The sequence below is a fragment of the Aquarana catesbeiana genome, linkage group LG10 (assembly GCF_042186555.1).
Source record: "Aquarana catesbeiana isolate 2022-GZ linkage group LG10, ASM4218655v1, whole genome shotgun sequence".
In the NCBI taxonomy this organism is placed as follows: Eukaryota; Metazoa; Chordata; class Amphibia; order Anura; family Ranidae; genus Aquarana; species Aquarana catesbeiana.
This window is the reverse complement of record NC_133333.1, coordinates 44,386,828-44,403,107: the sequence shown is the minus strand read 5'-3', so window position 1 is coordinate 44,403,107 and position 16,280 is coordinate 44,386,828. Positions and strand designations below refer to the sequence as shown.

Genomic DNA, 16,280 nt, shown 5'->3' with positions numbered 1-16,280 from the left:
GAAGCCTCTGTCAGAGGCTTCTTACCACGTGATCAGCTGTGATCAATCATAGCTGATCACAGCGTGAACAAGGAAGTGCCGGTAAACGGCATTCCTCGGTTTGCGCTGACGGGAAGAGCCGATCAGAGCCGATCGGCGGCTTTCCCTGTCAGAGGGGGGGGTCTGTGCTGATGTCAGTGCCCATCAGTGCTGCCTATCAGTGCCCATCAGTGCTGCATATCCATGCCGCCTATTGGTGCCTATCAGTGCCCATCAATTCTACATATCAGTGCCTCCTTACCAGTGCCAACTCATCAGTGCCCATCAGTGCCGCCTCATTAGTGCCTGTCAGTTTTTGTCATAAAATTTTGTTTTCCCCTTCACTAAGAAAAACTTTTTTTTTCAAAAATGATGGTCTTTTTTAGTTTGTTTATCAAAAAATAAAAACCCCAGAGGTGATCAAATACCACCAAATGAAAGCTCTATATGTGGGAAGAAAATGATAAAAATTTTGTTTGGGTACAGTGTTACATGACCGCGCAATTGTCATTCAAAGTGTGAGCGCTGAAAGCTGAAAATTGTCCTGGGCAGAAGGGGCGTAAGTGCCTGGTATTGAAGTGGTTAAAGTGAAACAATAAAAGTGAAATATTCCTTTAAATATCGTCCCTGAGGGGTGACTATAGTATGCCTGTGAAGTGGCACATTTTTAGAATAGTCCCTGCACAAAATGACATTTCTAAAGGAATAAAAGTCATCTAAAACTGCTTGCGGCTGTAATGTAATGTCGGGTCCCAGCAATATAGAGAAAATGGCATGGGTCGCCCCCCCCAGCCCATTACCAGGCCCTTTGGGTCTGGTATGGATATTAAGGGGAAGCCTGCACCCAAATTATAAAAAAAAAGGTGTGGGGCCCCCAGGTCCTATATACTCTGAACAGCAGTATGCAGGCGGTCCCCGGGTTACAAACAAGATAGGGACTGTAGGTTTGTTCTTAAGGTGAATCTGTTTAAAAATGTACCTGTTCCAAATTACAAAGTGTAGCTCCAGCCAAAAAATCTATTTTTAAGCTTTTTGGATAACATAGGGAAGGGTTATCACCCCTGTAACATTTGTTTTGCTGTCTGTGCCCCTGTTCAGAAGATTTCACCTCACTTTCTGTCCCAATGACAAGTGGATTTTGAAAATTTTGGGTTATTAGGGAAACTAGGATTGTTGATAAAGCATCATTGGAGACACCTTTTTCCCATATTAACTCTTACAGGAGAGAATTTCCCTTCCTAGGGGTAGATTTTCTCTCACTTCCTGTTGTCTCCCTCCGTTTGTAAGTAGGAGTCATTTGTAAGTCAGATGTTTGAAAATAGGGGACCGCCTGTATATACTATACGGCCTGCCCTATACACTCTGCGGAAAATTGGGTCTTAGGTGTTGGTGGTACCAGAACATTGTAAGCCCTCACAGTTACTCTTGGTGGGTGCTGGAACGGGCTCTGCTGTGAAATTTTATATCAAGAATTGTAAATACATGCCCCTGTTAAACAGGGGCAGAAAAATTGGGCCTTAGGTGGTGGTGATTGCAGATACTCTTGTTGGGCGCAGGAATGGGTCTTGCTGTGAAATATTAGATCAAAAATTTGTAATTACAATACAGTGCGGCCATAGTGCAATTGTTACTACTTTTCTGGTGGTGTACACAGTACACAATACAGTGTAGTGCGGTGTTGCAAAACAAAATATACATCATGTCCAGAAGGCCACTAAAAGAGGGCAAGCAGGCTCTATGTCTACAGTCAACAGTGCTGGTCGTGGACTGGTGTATCCTCTGCATGTGGCCGTGGGGCACACTTGTCCTTTTTTTCTGCTGCTGGCCGTGTTATTGAGCCAGAACATGCAGAAGAGTTGGTGGAGTGGATAACAAAGCCGTCCTCATCCTCCTCATCCTCTGTCACCCAGGCTCAGAGTAGTTTTCCTTCCTATGCAGCTGCCAAAGCAGCCTATTCCACCTGCTGCTTGTCCACAGTCACTCCTTCCGTAGCCCCACCATCATGCACGGAGGAGCCCCCTGAACTATTCGACCACAGTGTTGAGTACATGCTTCTGGAGCATGCGCAGCGATTTGAAGGCTCTGATGTTGGTTCCCAGGTTGAGGAAGGGAGTAACGTCCTTCTTGGGCACCCCCTCTCTCTAGGTTCACAAGAAACTGGCAGTCATGTTCCCCCAGCTGCAGCATAGTGCCAAGTTTGCTCCAGTGACGATGAGGGAGGGGATGATGAGGTCACTGACTCTACTTGGGTGCCTGATAGAATAGAGGAGGAGGTACAACTCCAACGAGGCAGGATGTCCTCTAGGGGGCAGCTTAAGGGCAGCCACCCTACTGCATCACACCGCAGAGGTCCGCAGGTGTAGGGCTCTGCTGATTCCCCGCTAATTTTGAAAAGTTCCTTGGTGTGGGTCTTTTTGGACACGTGTGCAGCAGATCGCACCATTGCTGTTTGCAACCTATGTCTGAAGTGGCTCAAGCATGGCCACAACAGCAGCCGTTTGGGCACCACATGCTTGACCAGGCATACGATGACCTCCCATGCAGTCTGTTTCCCGTATACTATATTTGAGATTTAATATTTCTAAGATATGATTTGGGTTAAATGAGAGTTCTTTGACCATAAGTGAAAGCTTTAACACAATAACAACATTTATTGGTGAGTAGTTGAAAGTCTATTTAATACACAACCATCTATATATAGTCTACACCAAGTAAGAAAATATAAGGTTAAAATAATTACATGAAGGAAAACAGAGTATATTCCTTAAAACATTAATCTACAAACATATTTAGTTACGAGTAAAATGCAGACCTTTCCCATAATTACCCTTTGCACCAAGGTTCCATCCTGATGGTTGCTCTCCCATAAAAGTGTGTGTTTCCCTCCCATCTAGTCTGTGTATATCATTACATGCTGATGCCTCATTGGTTGGCATAGCGTGGCTCTTAATGGTGAGCTTCCCTATTCCTGGTTAAGGACTGGCTACATCTCCAATCCCTATACTTTGCATAAGTCAGCCCCCTTTAATGCAAATCCTTGTGACTATTCTGAGCAGGAGATTCATTTGAATTTTCCCGGGAAGTTAAGTATTGATTACGGGTTGGCCTCCCTTCATTGCATATCCCAGCATGGGATCCTTTGAAGTGAGTATGTGTAAAACAATGAGGTTTGGATCCCATTGTTTGTATACACAAGCCTAGGCACCGACTTGTCTGGTCTACCAGAGATTTCTGTGAAGATAATATGTTCCGCCCTACAAGCTAAATTAAATATATTCATAATTACAATATTTTGCAGCTATTGAGATTTCACATAAACTCATAAGGCAACAAGTCCGTTGGCAACAGCACTTGAAAGACCCACATCAAAGAAAAAGGCAGACTTCTCCTTGCTTCTCATCTGGGATCTCCAACCCTACTATACCTCCAGACCTCTCGAAAACCTGCACTGAGAGGAATGAAGGTATAGCAATAGGTGTCCCAAGAACTTGCAGCCAATCTGCTAGCAGTACACCACCATCTGATTTTAGCAGGCAAATTTCCCTACCTCAGTTGCTAAACCGTAAAAAGAAATTCAGTCCCAGCCATCCACATACTCAGCGGCTGAATGCTAGCTTGACCAAATTGCTAGCACTGCAACTACTGCCTTTTCAGCCCGTAGACTCTGCCTACTTTCGTGAATTTGTGGAATGTGCTGTACCTCAGTTGCAGGTTCCAAAACGCCATTTCTTTTCATGGAAGGCCATTCCAGCTCTCTATCCGCATGTGGAAGGCAATGTTTTTGTCTTAAAATAAAGGAATTATTCCCGCGCTAACAGGTATAAATTCTGATAACAATCCTAAGGACAAGCTGCATGCACCGAATACAGGTGCAAACCGAACCTTAAAGGGACATAGAAATATTAGATGGTGTTGCGCTAATCCTAGACACCCTTATTAAAAGACTTAGGGTGATAGTGAATAATTAAAAGGTGGTGTAAACAGCAAGGAAGTGTTGGCATCAATCATAGAAAATCGCACTCATAAATAAACATTAGCAGTGCTAAAAACAAATAGATGTGAAAAATAAAATCACTAAAAATTCACTCATCATAAATAGTGCCATTAAATAAATCATCAGTCCATAACTGTAATCATGTGCAAAAATCAATGGTGTCAGCAATCATCACATCGTAACAAGGAATCTATGTGACTCAAATTGAGTAGCAAGCAAAATAGCACATAAAGTGACAAGGTGCAAGGTGAAGAAAATGAAAAAATAAATAAATAAATAAATGTAAGCCAGTGCAATGTTCAGGGATTGTCCGGAACTATGGCAAGTGATATTAATAAATAATGTGACTTGGATAGTTTGACATGCACCAGATGTGACAGTAAAAAAAGTCCTTTTTAAATAATAGTGGTAACGTCCTAACATGCAACAGTCGCTCCGTGGTGCTTGACGTAAATCACACGGTGCTCAGCTTCGTGTAAACACACTCATGTAAGAGATGGCCCCTTACCTTAAGGCAATAGGGCAAGCGCATATAACCATGGGTCTTTACAAGGGTCCTCCTTGAAGCAATGGAGCAAGCACATATGGCCAAGAATCTTTTAAGGGGGGTCCTCCTAGGATGCAGAGACCTATCCTCGCGGTCCTAATTACAGGGGGTGGTTCCCTCGGTAATACAGGGGGATAAAAAACACGGGACCGCGAGGATAGGTCTCTGCATCCTAGGAGGACCCCCCTTAAAAGATTCTTGGCCATATGTGCTTGCTCCATTGCTTCAAGGAGGACCCTTGTAAAGACCCATGGTTGTATGCGCTTGCCCTATTGCCTTAAGGTAAGGGGCCATCTCTTACATGAGTGTGTTTACACGAAGCTGAGCACCGTGTGATTTACGTCAAGCACCACGGAGCGACTGTTGCATGTTAGGACGTTACCACTATTATTTAAAAAGGACTTTTTTTACTGTCACATCTGGTGCATGTCAAACTATCCAAGTCACATTATTTATTAATATCGCTTGCCATAGTTCCGGACAATCCCTGAACATTGCACTGGCTTACATTTATTTATTTATTTATTTATTCATTTTTTCATTTTCTTCACCTTGCACCTTGTCACTTTATGTGCTATTTTGCTTGCTACTCAATTTGAGTCACATAGATTCCTTGTTACGATGTGATGATTGCTGACACCATTGATTTTTGCACATGATTACAGTTATGGACTGATGATTTATTTAATGGCACTATTTATGATGAGTGAATTTTTAGTGATTTTATTTTTCACATCTATTTGTTTTTAGCACTGCTAATGTTTATTTATGAGTGCGATTTTCTATGATTGATGCCAACACTTCCTTGCTGTTTACACCACCTTTTTAATTATTCACTATCACCCTGAGTCTTTTAATAAGGGTATCTAGGATTAGCGCAGCACCATCTAATATTTCAATGTTTTTGTCTTGTTGGACAGGGCGGTCAGCAGTAAGGTGTATATTACTGCTGACTCATGGTCTAGCAGGCATGGGCAGGGATGTTACCGTTCCTTCATTTTGCACTGGGTAACTCTGCTGGCAGCTGGGAAGAATGCAGGACAGGGTTCAGTATTGTTGGAACTTGTTCCGCCACCATGCCTCCAAAACGCTAGCGGTGATTCTGCCACAACTCTCTCCTCCACCCCTCCTCTTCTTCTTCCTCTAAGGCCTCTTCTGCAGATTTGTTCGCTAAACCAGCGGTGCTCCGTAAGCATTCAAGGGGCTATGCAAGCACTCAGCAAAAAAGATGCTATGCAGTGCATGGGTTGGTCTGCTTAGGCGACAGGAGCCACACTGGGACAGAGACTCTGTCAGCTCTGCAGGGGCAGGCTCAGAGGTGGTTGATGCCATGCCAGCTTTAGCCAGGCATTGTTTATGCGACAATGGCACCAACCTTCTCTCCACCCTCCGACAGGGACACTTGACCCATGTTCCATGTTTGGCACACATCCTGAATTTGGTGGTGCAGCAGTTCTTGAGTAGGTACCTAGGCTTAGAAGATCTCCTGAGGCAGGCCAGAAAAGTCTGTGGTCATTTCCACAGGTTATACAGTGCCAGTGCTCGGCTGGCTGACATTCAAAGGGAATTCAACCTGCCCACCAACCGCCTCATTTGTGACATGTCCACCAGGTGGAACTCAACTTTGGCAATGCTGCAGCGGCAGCAAACGCAGCAGAGGGCCATCAATGAGTACCTGTGTGAGTATGACACCAGGACAGGGTCAGGGGAGCTTGGCTTCTTTTCGCCACGCCAGTGGCTACTGATCAAGGATGCATGCACTGTCCTGTCACCGTCTGAGGAGGCCATGAAGATGGTGAGCAGTGGCAATGCATGCATCAGTGATACTGTCCCTCTTGTCTTCCTGTTGGAGCACACTCTTCATGGAATAATGGACAGGGCACTTGAGGCAGAACAGCAGGAGGAAGAAGAGGACTTCCTTACCTCTCAAGGCCCCTTTTATCCAGATATTATTCCTGCAGGCCCACCAAACACATAGGAAGAAGAAGAGGAGGAGGAGGAGGATTGTGTCAGCATGGACGTGGAGGATAACACTCAGCAGAAGTCTTCATGGGATGGTTTTCAGTCCCTAGAAACCCAAGGAAATATACATGGCTGGGAGGAGGTTGTTTCAGATCATGTGATCCTTAGTGACCTCAGAATCGAATGCCTCTGCAAACTTTCACAGGCTTTGCAGAATCAGGGAGGCCGTGCAGCGTAAGGACCCTAGGATTCGTGGTATCAAAGAGAGGGATCATTACTGGCTGGCAACCCGTCTTGATCCACGTTACAAGGGTAAGGTTGCAGAACTCATCCTGCCTTCGCAGAGGGAGCAGAGGATGAAACATCTTCAGGAGGCCTTGAAGAAAGGTTTGTCAAATGCATTTCCAGACCACGTGAGGTTACAATTTCCTGGTGCTGGACAACGTGTTGCTGAGGCTTCGTTCAGTCAGAGGAAGAGCAGTGGAGAAGGTGGCCGGCTGACGGATGCCTTTAAACTTTTTCTCAGTCCTCAGCGCCAAGGTCTGATCAGTTCAAACAACCATCGCCAGTGTCTGCATTACATGGTGCAGGAATATCTAGGGGCAAGAGCAGACTTGGAGACCTTTCCAACAGAGCATTCACTGGGTTACTGAGTCTTGAGGATGGACCACTGGTCAGAACTAGCTCAATATGCAATTGAGCTACTGGTCTGTCCTGCATCCAGCATTCTTTCAGTGCTGCTGGAGGGTTTGTAATGGATCATAGAGTGCGCCTGTCCACAGACTCCGTTGATAGGCTCACATTCATAAAAATCAATCAGTCTTGGATCAGCAGCAGCTATCAAGCACCTGATGCTGATGTAACTGATTAATGTTTCTATGGATGTGGGATCCCTTGAAAACTGCCTATGCTGAGTGACTATCCTATTCCTCCTCAATCTTGATGATGCTAGCTTCCAACAATATTTTTGGTTTAGGGCACCACCACCACTGCCTAAGGCCCAATTTTTCTGCCCCTGTTTAACAGGGGCATGTAATTACAATATTTGATCTAATATTTCACAGCAGGGCCCGTTCCTGTGCCCAACAAGAGTATCTGTGAGGGGTTACAGTGTTGTGGCACCACCACCACCAAAGGCCTAGTTTTTCTGCCCCTGTCCCAGCAGGAGAAAGAAAGGACAAGCGTGCCCTACGGCCACCTGCAGAAGATGCTCCATGACCAGCACTGTTGACTGTAGACACAGAGCCTGCTTGCCATCTATTAGTGGCCTGTGAACGTCTGCCTCTCCTTGGTGGCCTTCCGGACATGATGGGGATGCACTGTATGTATTGTGTACTGTGTACACCACCAGAAAAGTAGTAGCAACTGCACTATGGGTGCACGGTACTGTGTACACCAACAGAAGTGTAATAACAACTATGGGTGCACTGTATGTATTGTGTACACCACCAGAAAAGTAGTAGCAACTGCCCTAGGGGTGCACGGTATTGTGTACACCACCAGAAGTCTAATAGCAACTATGGGTGCACTGTATGTATTGTGTACTGTGTACACCACCAGAAAAGTAGTAGCAACTGCACTATGGGTGCACGGTACTGTGTACACCAACAGAAGTGTAATAACAACTATGGGTGTACTGTATTGTGTACACCACCAGAAAAGTAGTAGCAACTGAACTATGGGTGCACAGTACTGTGTACACCGCCTGAAGTATATTAGAAAAAGTACACCAGGAATGGAAAGTATATAATTAAATTGTGATGTTGCGCATAAATCTCAGTTAGCAGTGAATGGTTGAGAAAGGTGCTAAAAATAATCGTGTGTGCGGCACAGTCACCAACCAATAATAAAACTTTTGACCAATAAACTCATATACAAAAAATATGCTCACATGTCTAAAAAAATAAGAATGATCAATACATAACACAATACACGTGCAAGCTCTAAACATCAAAAAAAGGGGGTGTATACAATGAATGTTCATAAAAAAGTGTTCAAAAATGATGTGCAAAGCACCCAATGTATCCAGTGAAACTAATAAATAAAGTTCCAATAAAGAATTCAAATAAAAAATTCCTATGCGTAAAACTTTCAAAAGTCTTCACCAGCAGATGAAAAATAATGTGTTGACCGTGGTTCAAATGATATCCCTTCATTGTGCTCCCATTGCTCTTACCTTGAGGGCATAAATCAAATGCCTTGAACCATTCCTAGGACAATCACCTCGGTGTTGGAGCCCACACTCAATCTGGATAGGGGATGGATTCTTGATGCAATAGGTGAATATCTCCTCCAGCCCAGTATCCGGATCCACATGTAAAGGAATAGCCTCCAATAGTGTATTACCACAAAAGACCAATTTATTAAAGATAAAATTAAGCTTACATCAAACAAATGAAGGATAAGCCAAACAAAGACCAGAAACAGCGCGTTTTCGCCACCTCATTCGTCACTTCCGGTCCGCGGTGACTACTTCCGGTTCATGGTAAACTCCCGGTTCTGGTTACGCCTTGCATCTTAGGCCTTACATCACACCCTCGTGACCTCCTCAGAGCAAGTCACGTGACTTCCCTCTGAGGAAGTCACGAGGGTGTGACGTAACGCGCAAGACGCAAGGATCTGGATACCGGGCTGGAGGAGATATTCACCTATTGCATCAAGAATCCATCCCCTATCCAGATTGAGTGTGGGCTCCAACACCGAGGCCCTCAAGGTAAGAGCAATGGAAGCACAATGAAGGGATATCATTTGAACCACGGTCAACACATTATTTATTTTTCATCTGCTGGTGAAGACTTTTGAAAGTTTTACACATTGGAATTTTTTATTTGAATTCTTTATTGGAACTTTATTAGTTTCACTGGCTACATTGGGTGCTTTGCACATCATTTTTGAACACTTTTTAATGAACATTCATTGTATACACCCCTTTTTTTGATGTTTAGAGCTTGCATGTGTATTGTGTTATGTATTGATCATTCTTATTTTGTTACACATGCGAGCACATTTTTTATATGAGTTTATTGGTGGAAAGTTTTATTATTGGTTGGTGACTGTGCCGCACACGCGATTATTTTTAGCACCTTTCTCAACCATTCACTGCTAACTGAGATTTATGCGCAAGATCACATATAATTTAATTATATACTTTCTATTCTATTTAGGTGACTAGTGATCACTTTATTGATTTTGCAGCATCTCCACGTTCTTTGTATATATATTTTATTTTTAACACCAGGAATGGCCTGCAGTCAGATATAGGCTTGGCTACACTGTGTGCAATGTGTGTGTGTGTATATGTATATATATATATATATATATATATATATATATATATATATATATAACTGGCTGTATATATATATATATATATATATATATATATATTAAATACACTGCAGCTAACTGAATAACCTGCTTGCCTGAAGTATATTAGAAAAAGTACACAAGGAATGGCCTGCAGTCAGATATAGCTAAACTGGATGCAGTGGCTATATATATATATATATATATATATATATATATATATATATATATATATACACGAGACTGTGTGTATATGTGTATATATATATATATTAATTACACTGCAGCTAACTGAATAACCTGCCTGCCTGCTCAATCTAAATGACGCTCTTTCTCCGTCCACGCCAACAACACACTACACGGGGCTGCCGTGCAGGCAGCCTTATGTAGCGTGGGGCGTGGACTTAATCCCCCTGAGCCATGATTGGCCAAAGGCACCCTGCCATTGGCCAAAGCATGCAGGTCATGGTGCACGCTTTGGCCAATGATCATACATTATGCTGTGCATTATGGGGCTTTATGCGGCGCTTGAATTTGGCGCGAACACCCCATAATATTTGGTTTTCGATGAATGGGCGAACAGCCAATGTTTGAGTCAAACTCATGATCGATCCGAACATAAAGCCCATCCCTAGTGCCCATCAGTGCCACCTATCAGTGCCCATAAGTGCGGCATATTAGTGTCTCCTCATCAGTGCCACCTAATCAACGCCCATAAGTGCCGCCTCATCAGTGCCCATAAGTGCCACCTCATCAATGCCCACCAGTTCAGCCTATCAGTGCCCATCAGTGCCGCCTCATCAGCGCACATCAGTGAAGGCGAAAAATTACTTAGTTACAAAATTTACTGACAGAAAAAAAGTAAAAAAACATTTAATTTTTGGTCTTTTTTTTTATGTAAAAAATAAAAACCCAGCAGTGATTAAATACCACCAAAAGAAAGCTCTATTTATGTGAAGAAAATGATAAAAAAATTTGTTTGGGTACAGTGTAGCACGACCGCACAATTGTCATTCTAAGTGCAACAGCGCTGAAAGCTGAAAAATGGCTTTGGCAGGAAGAGGGTGTAAGTGCCCAGTAGGCAAGTGGTTAAAGGTGGTCACCAATGGCAACCTACATATTTTTCTCAGTACAGGTTTCCTTTAAAAGTGGAAGTGACTGCAATATAATATTTTTTTGTTGGTTAGTAATTTCACCACTATATGAATAGCAGTACACACCATGATCACAAAATAAGTATAACCACGTAGCTTTCTGCCACACAGACGATAGATAACCAGAACAAACAATTACCTAGTTAAGAGTACCGAGAATTACACAGCATTCAGACTATCAGACGACGGGATGGCTTGCGCTTGGTTTTTGCTCTCCTGTGTCCTCTTGCTGCATATCGTTGGTAGGTTATACCAAATATGTTACTATATTGTATGTTATAGATTTTATAGGGACATGGCAGGTTGACAGAGACTGGTGGAGTGGTGTACACAGACTGCTGAGACTCTGAATAAAATACTAAAGCCAAAATAGAGCATCATTATATTTGTGCATTTTCTTTTAAGGTTTATTTAAGGACTTTGAACAAAGCTTAAAGCTTATGAGTTAGTTGTGAAAAATCTTCTCAAATGTACGGTATATAAAAGCTCTCACATCTGTACATATGTTTAGCACCCTCCTACATAGGGAGGTGCTAGATTTGTTTTTTTTGTGAGTGAAGGCAAATTTAGGCAGGCCAGGAGGGCTGGTGAGTGACATGTGAAGTCAGGAGGACTGGGGAGGCATGCCTGAGAGGACTGGGAGATTGCAGTCAGAGATGGGTGCAGAGCCAGTAGTGAGGACTGCAATGTTATGGGCAGTGGAGTCGAGCCTCTGCAACCAGGAGGGCTGGCAGGGCCTGAAGAGGGCTGACTGGGAGCAGTATTCCACCTATAAGACAGCTAGCACAAAAATACTTATTTTCTGCTACACCATAGGGGCCCGCAGTCCCTGCCTGCAAAGGTCAAGTTACGTGGGCCTAGCTGAGTCAGTGTTGGGCCTAACCATGTGCTAGCTGTCCCTGAGAAGCAAGATTTGTGCAAGAGGAAGAGAGAGAGAGCAATAGTCTGCAAGCAAGAGTTTTGCAGGAGGAGATTGGAGAAGTGTTGTGTACATAGTTGTCCCAACTGATTGCTGTACAATCTACCAATTGATTGACATACAATCGACTGATATATAATTTGCTGGGCATCTCATAATTCCCCTTACCCCATCCAAGTTAAATTCCCTAATAAAAAATAACAAAAACAAGCACATGGGCTGTTTTCTGCCTGAGAGAGACTGAGGAGTGAATGCCGGGCTGGGCAGGGTGACAGGTGGGCCACATCACTTAGCAGCCCCTACGGGGGTACTGCTACATATGAAATATATTTGTTATGGAACTTAGAATAGTTGACTGCATTCCTATGTCAGTTTAGAGGTATGTGATTGTAATTTCTCTCCATAAGTACGTCTATTTGGTAAATATGGCTCCACATTATCCATTTAAAAGTATTTAATTGAAATATGTTTCTAAAAACTTTATTAATTTTCTTGAAATTTGAAAATGAAAGTTATTAAACTTTAAATGAATTAACGTGTAGTTAATTTTTTCATGGCTGATTATAGTGGATCTTTTTTCCCAGTAAGGAACTACACTATTTAGGTTGATTACATCTTCCTGTCAGTAATTTAAAGGGTTAGCCTGCCAAATGTTATATTTTATTTATAGACTGAACCTGGTAAGTTAAGTCAGCTCCTGGATTCTTGTATGTCATGTACCCTCCCAAGAGGGAGCTCTCCAATTAATCTCCAGTAGTTTTTTTCCACCTGGGGATTATGATTGTTCCTTATCTTTTTACGTACTCTACCTGTTGGATATTATATATTTTATATTATAGAGTGGTAACCCCTTATGATGACTATAGCAGGTGTGCAGACCAAGCAACTCCAGGGCAAAGATATTGCTAACTATTTGAATTAAATAGACATGTATTTTTTTTTCAACCTAACTATACAATCATGCAACTAATAGGGTCCCCAAGACATATAAGAAATGTCAAGTGGTTTAACTTTCCAGTATGTGTTTTTTCTATTTGGCTGAGCACAGATTATATATAGCGCTACCTTGACAACTAATGGCATGCCTTGATAAAAGGTCCAAAAGACTGACAGTTTGTTGTTATTGAAACTGTCCCTTGGTATCATTTTACCTTAGCTTTATAAGTATTCATCTTTTTTGAAGACACAATGGGCGGATTTAGTAAAACTGGAGCGTGCAAAATCTGTTGCAGCTTTGCATAGAAACCAGTCATCTTCCAGGATTTGTTGTCAAAGCTTAATTGAACAAGCTGATTGGCTACCATGCACAGCTGCACCAGATTATGAGTGCTCCAGTTTTAGTAAATCTCCCCAATGTGGGAAGATATTTATAACATCTTGGCTTTAGTGACAGCTCATATTCCTTGTTTTATTAATGTATAACTAAAGGCAAAGGTTTTATATTTAGTATTAGATAGAGTGGAGAGGGATTAGACACCCTGTCAGGTATTATTGCTGTCTGTCTCCCCGTTAAGGAGATTCACCCACTCTATTTTTCCTGTTTACCATTATCATTGAAAGTGAAAGTAAAAGAAAATCCCAAATTTTGGGTTGTGCCCAGAAAAGTAATAGAGGGAAAATCTTCTAATGGGGACACTAGTCCTGGTGACCTGGGGGGCCCCAAAGAATTCCCTTAATTTGCAGGAATTTCTTCTCACTTCCTGTTTGGCTATGGTACAGGAAGTGAAGGGAAATATCCGCAACGGGACACATATGGGGGAAAAAGAAAATAACCCTCCCTTACTCTATCCAAATTGGAAAAAAAAATTGCCTGTAGTTCTACTTTAAGGTTAGGTTCACACTGCTGTGATCTGATTTTGATCTGACTTTCAGTGCCATTATGTAGAGCTACTTGGGTGTTTACTTGGATAAGGTCTGCACATTCTGTGGGGATTAAATCACACTGGAATCACATCAGTGTAGCTCAGGAACCTTTTCCAAAATCGCTCCGTGCCGAGTCACATTGATGTGAACTGGCATCATTAAAAACAATGTGATTTCCATTCCCATGCAATTCTGTGCCACTAAAGTCATGTCTGAATTCGCACTAGTGGGAACCAGGACTTATTCACAAAATAAAAAAGGAAACCTAATTGATCACTCACTTCATTATCTGGAAAGTAGATTACACCTATTCACCTATTCACTAGATGTGGCTGCCAATAATCCCCAATCCGCTGGATCTAAAGGTCATGGATTAGGTGGTTTATTTGTCTTAAATCCAGGGCCTTCTTTAATATCGATTGGACCCTGGGCAAAACGTTTCTTGACCCCCCCCCCCCATGCAATTTCGCTCTCCACCTGCTCTGAGACATACAATACTTAGCAGCTAGACTCAAAATCAGTCTACTGTATCGGATCAAGCTGATTTTTTTACCGACTACCAATATAAAGAGGAGTTTCAATACTGGCCACCAATGTAAATAGGGGTTTACACTGACCACTAATGTAATAGAAGCATTCACAGTAAACACTACCAATGTAAGGAGGGATTTACACTGACCACCAATGTAAGGGGGACATTTACACTGGCCACTAGTGTGAATGAAAGGATTCTACACCAAGCACCAATGTAATGAGAAGATTTACACTGACCCCCAATGTAACTGCGACATTTAACCTGCGTTCACATTTGCGCGTGTCGGGAACGCATGCAAAATCGATTTCCCGACACCACAGAAACATGCTGCCCTATAGCAGATACACAGCAGTGCCATTAATCGTTAATGACACCCTCACACATTTGCTGACATGTCCTGTGCAGCTGTGTGATTTTGAAAAAGGGTTTGGGACTTTCTTAACACCTTTGCATTCTAAAACCCATGCTAACTTCTGCACCCAAAACCTCCCCCCATCCTCTCTACTCTAACCCCCCACCCCTTTAACTGTACCTACCTCCTCTGCTCATCTTTGTACCCACCTTCCTTACCGCCATGCATCCCCTCCTTGTCACCTGTGCACCCCAAAGTGTAATTCCTTCTCTGCCTACCTCTGCACACCCCACACTAACCAGCCCCCCTTTCCCTCCACCAATTTGCTTACCTTTGCAGAAGAGGCAGATGTTAGGCTTAATGACCACAGTTGTAGGCAGGACTTTCAAGCATACCTCCCCAGTGGGCAGCATTCAGTATAGGTGATAGTGGATATGACCTCAGGGGGGCAAAATATACATATGAATGAACCTCTATTTACATATCAATGCTGCCGGTCGTCACTAATTATATATGAATGCCATTTATTTACATGTAAACACAGGGTCTGCAGGTGAGTCACCCATACACAATAGGGCAGAGTTGGGCAGCATTAGTAGCAGCACTTCACACTGAGATATCAGGACACAGCACAGGACTAAAACCTCCAGGGATAAGGGGATTTAACCTGGGATAGTTGGCAAGTATGAGGCAGTTGCTTTGGGCCCTACAACAATGACAGGGTCCAGGGCAGCTGTCCCTTTCGCCCTGCCTTAAAGACGGCCCTGCCTAAATCCCTAGAGATCTAGAAACACACACTCAACCTTTGAACTCATACCCAACCTGAGAAATTATGTAGGCTTCTTTTGGTTATCTCTTTGATTTACTTTGTATTGACAAGGGTAGCACTGAGAGTGTGAGTTCTATTGCTGAACTTTCCTGTTGAAAATGCTTATTTTCTAGCTGTTATGGTAATCCCAAAGGCTTCAATCCTTTATAAATTGCCATCCTAGAACAGCTATGCAGGACAACAATGCTGTCTTTTCTCTAACACTGTTCTTTGGGGTTAGTGATTCAAATAATTGAGGTTAGAGAGGCCAAAAAAATAGTATTTTCAGAAGGAGACTAGCAGCCTTACCCAGTACAGTACCAAGGTAAGTGTCACGTACCTAGTAGATGAGCCCGATATGCAGAGGGAGGCCTCTCTTACATCCCTGACTGGCAGCCCCTGGTAGAGTGAACAGGAGGCACGAGAGAACAAGGTAGCACAAGTGCCTGGCAGGATCAACAGCTGGTTGGTAGGTCTGGAGTTACGGATAATGCTGCAGCTGGAGGTCAGCAGACTGGGAACAGCAGGATGGATACAGCAGACTGGAGACTGGAACAGGCTTGTATCAGGAAGGCACTCACAGGATACAGAGATGAGGTTCCAGGGATTGGAACACAGGAAGGTCAGGCAGGCCGGGTAATACACAGACAAGTGGTACTGGAACAGATGCAGGAGACAGGAGGAAAGTCACAAGACAAGCCGGGTCCATAACAGGCAGGCACTGATGGACCAGAGGATAAGGCAGGTACAGGGTCATGGACATGCCAGGGTCAGATGCAGGTGGATAGCAGAGTTAGTCACAAGGCAAGTCGGATAATCACA

At 43.1% G+C, this 16,280-nt stretch overlaps 1 protein-coding gene across 2 annotated transcripts in view; it reads left to right on the top strand.

Moving 5' to 3' along the window:
* The first annotated feature begins 10,588 nt into the window (after nt 1–10,588).
* Nucleotides 10,589–16,280, top strand: part of LOC141110631 (cell adhesion molecule CEACAM1-like) — an 88,076-nt gene continuing 82,384 nt past the window's right edge. The window contains exon 1 of one of the 2 annotated variants that reach the window (XM_073602078.1): nt 10,589–11,223. In XM_073602078.1, the coding sequence (XP_073458179.1) occupies nt 11,172–11,223 (52 nt within the window). In that variant the 5' untranslated portion in view covers nt 10,589–11,171. The remainder of the gene's footprint in view (nt 11,224–16,280) is intronic. The other variant, XM_073602077.1, reaches the window with a different exon arrangement.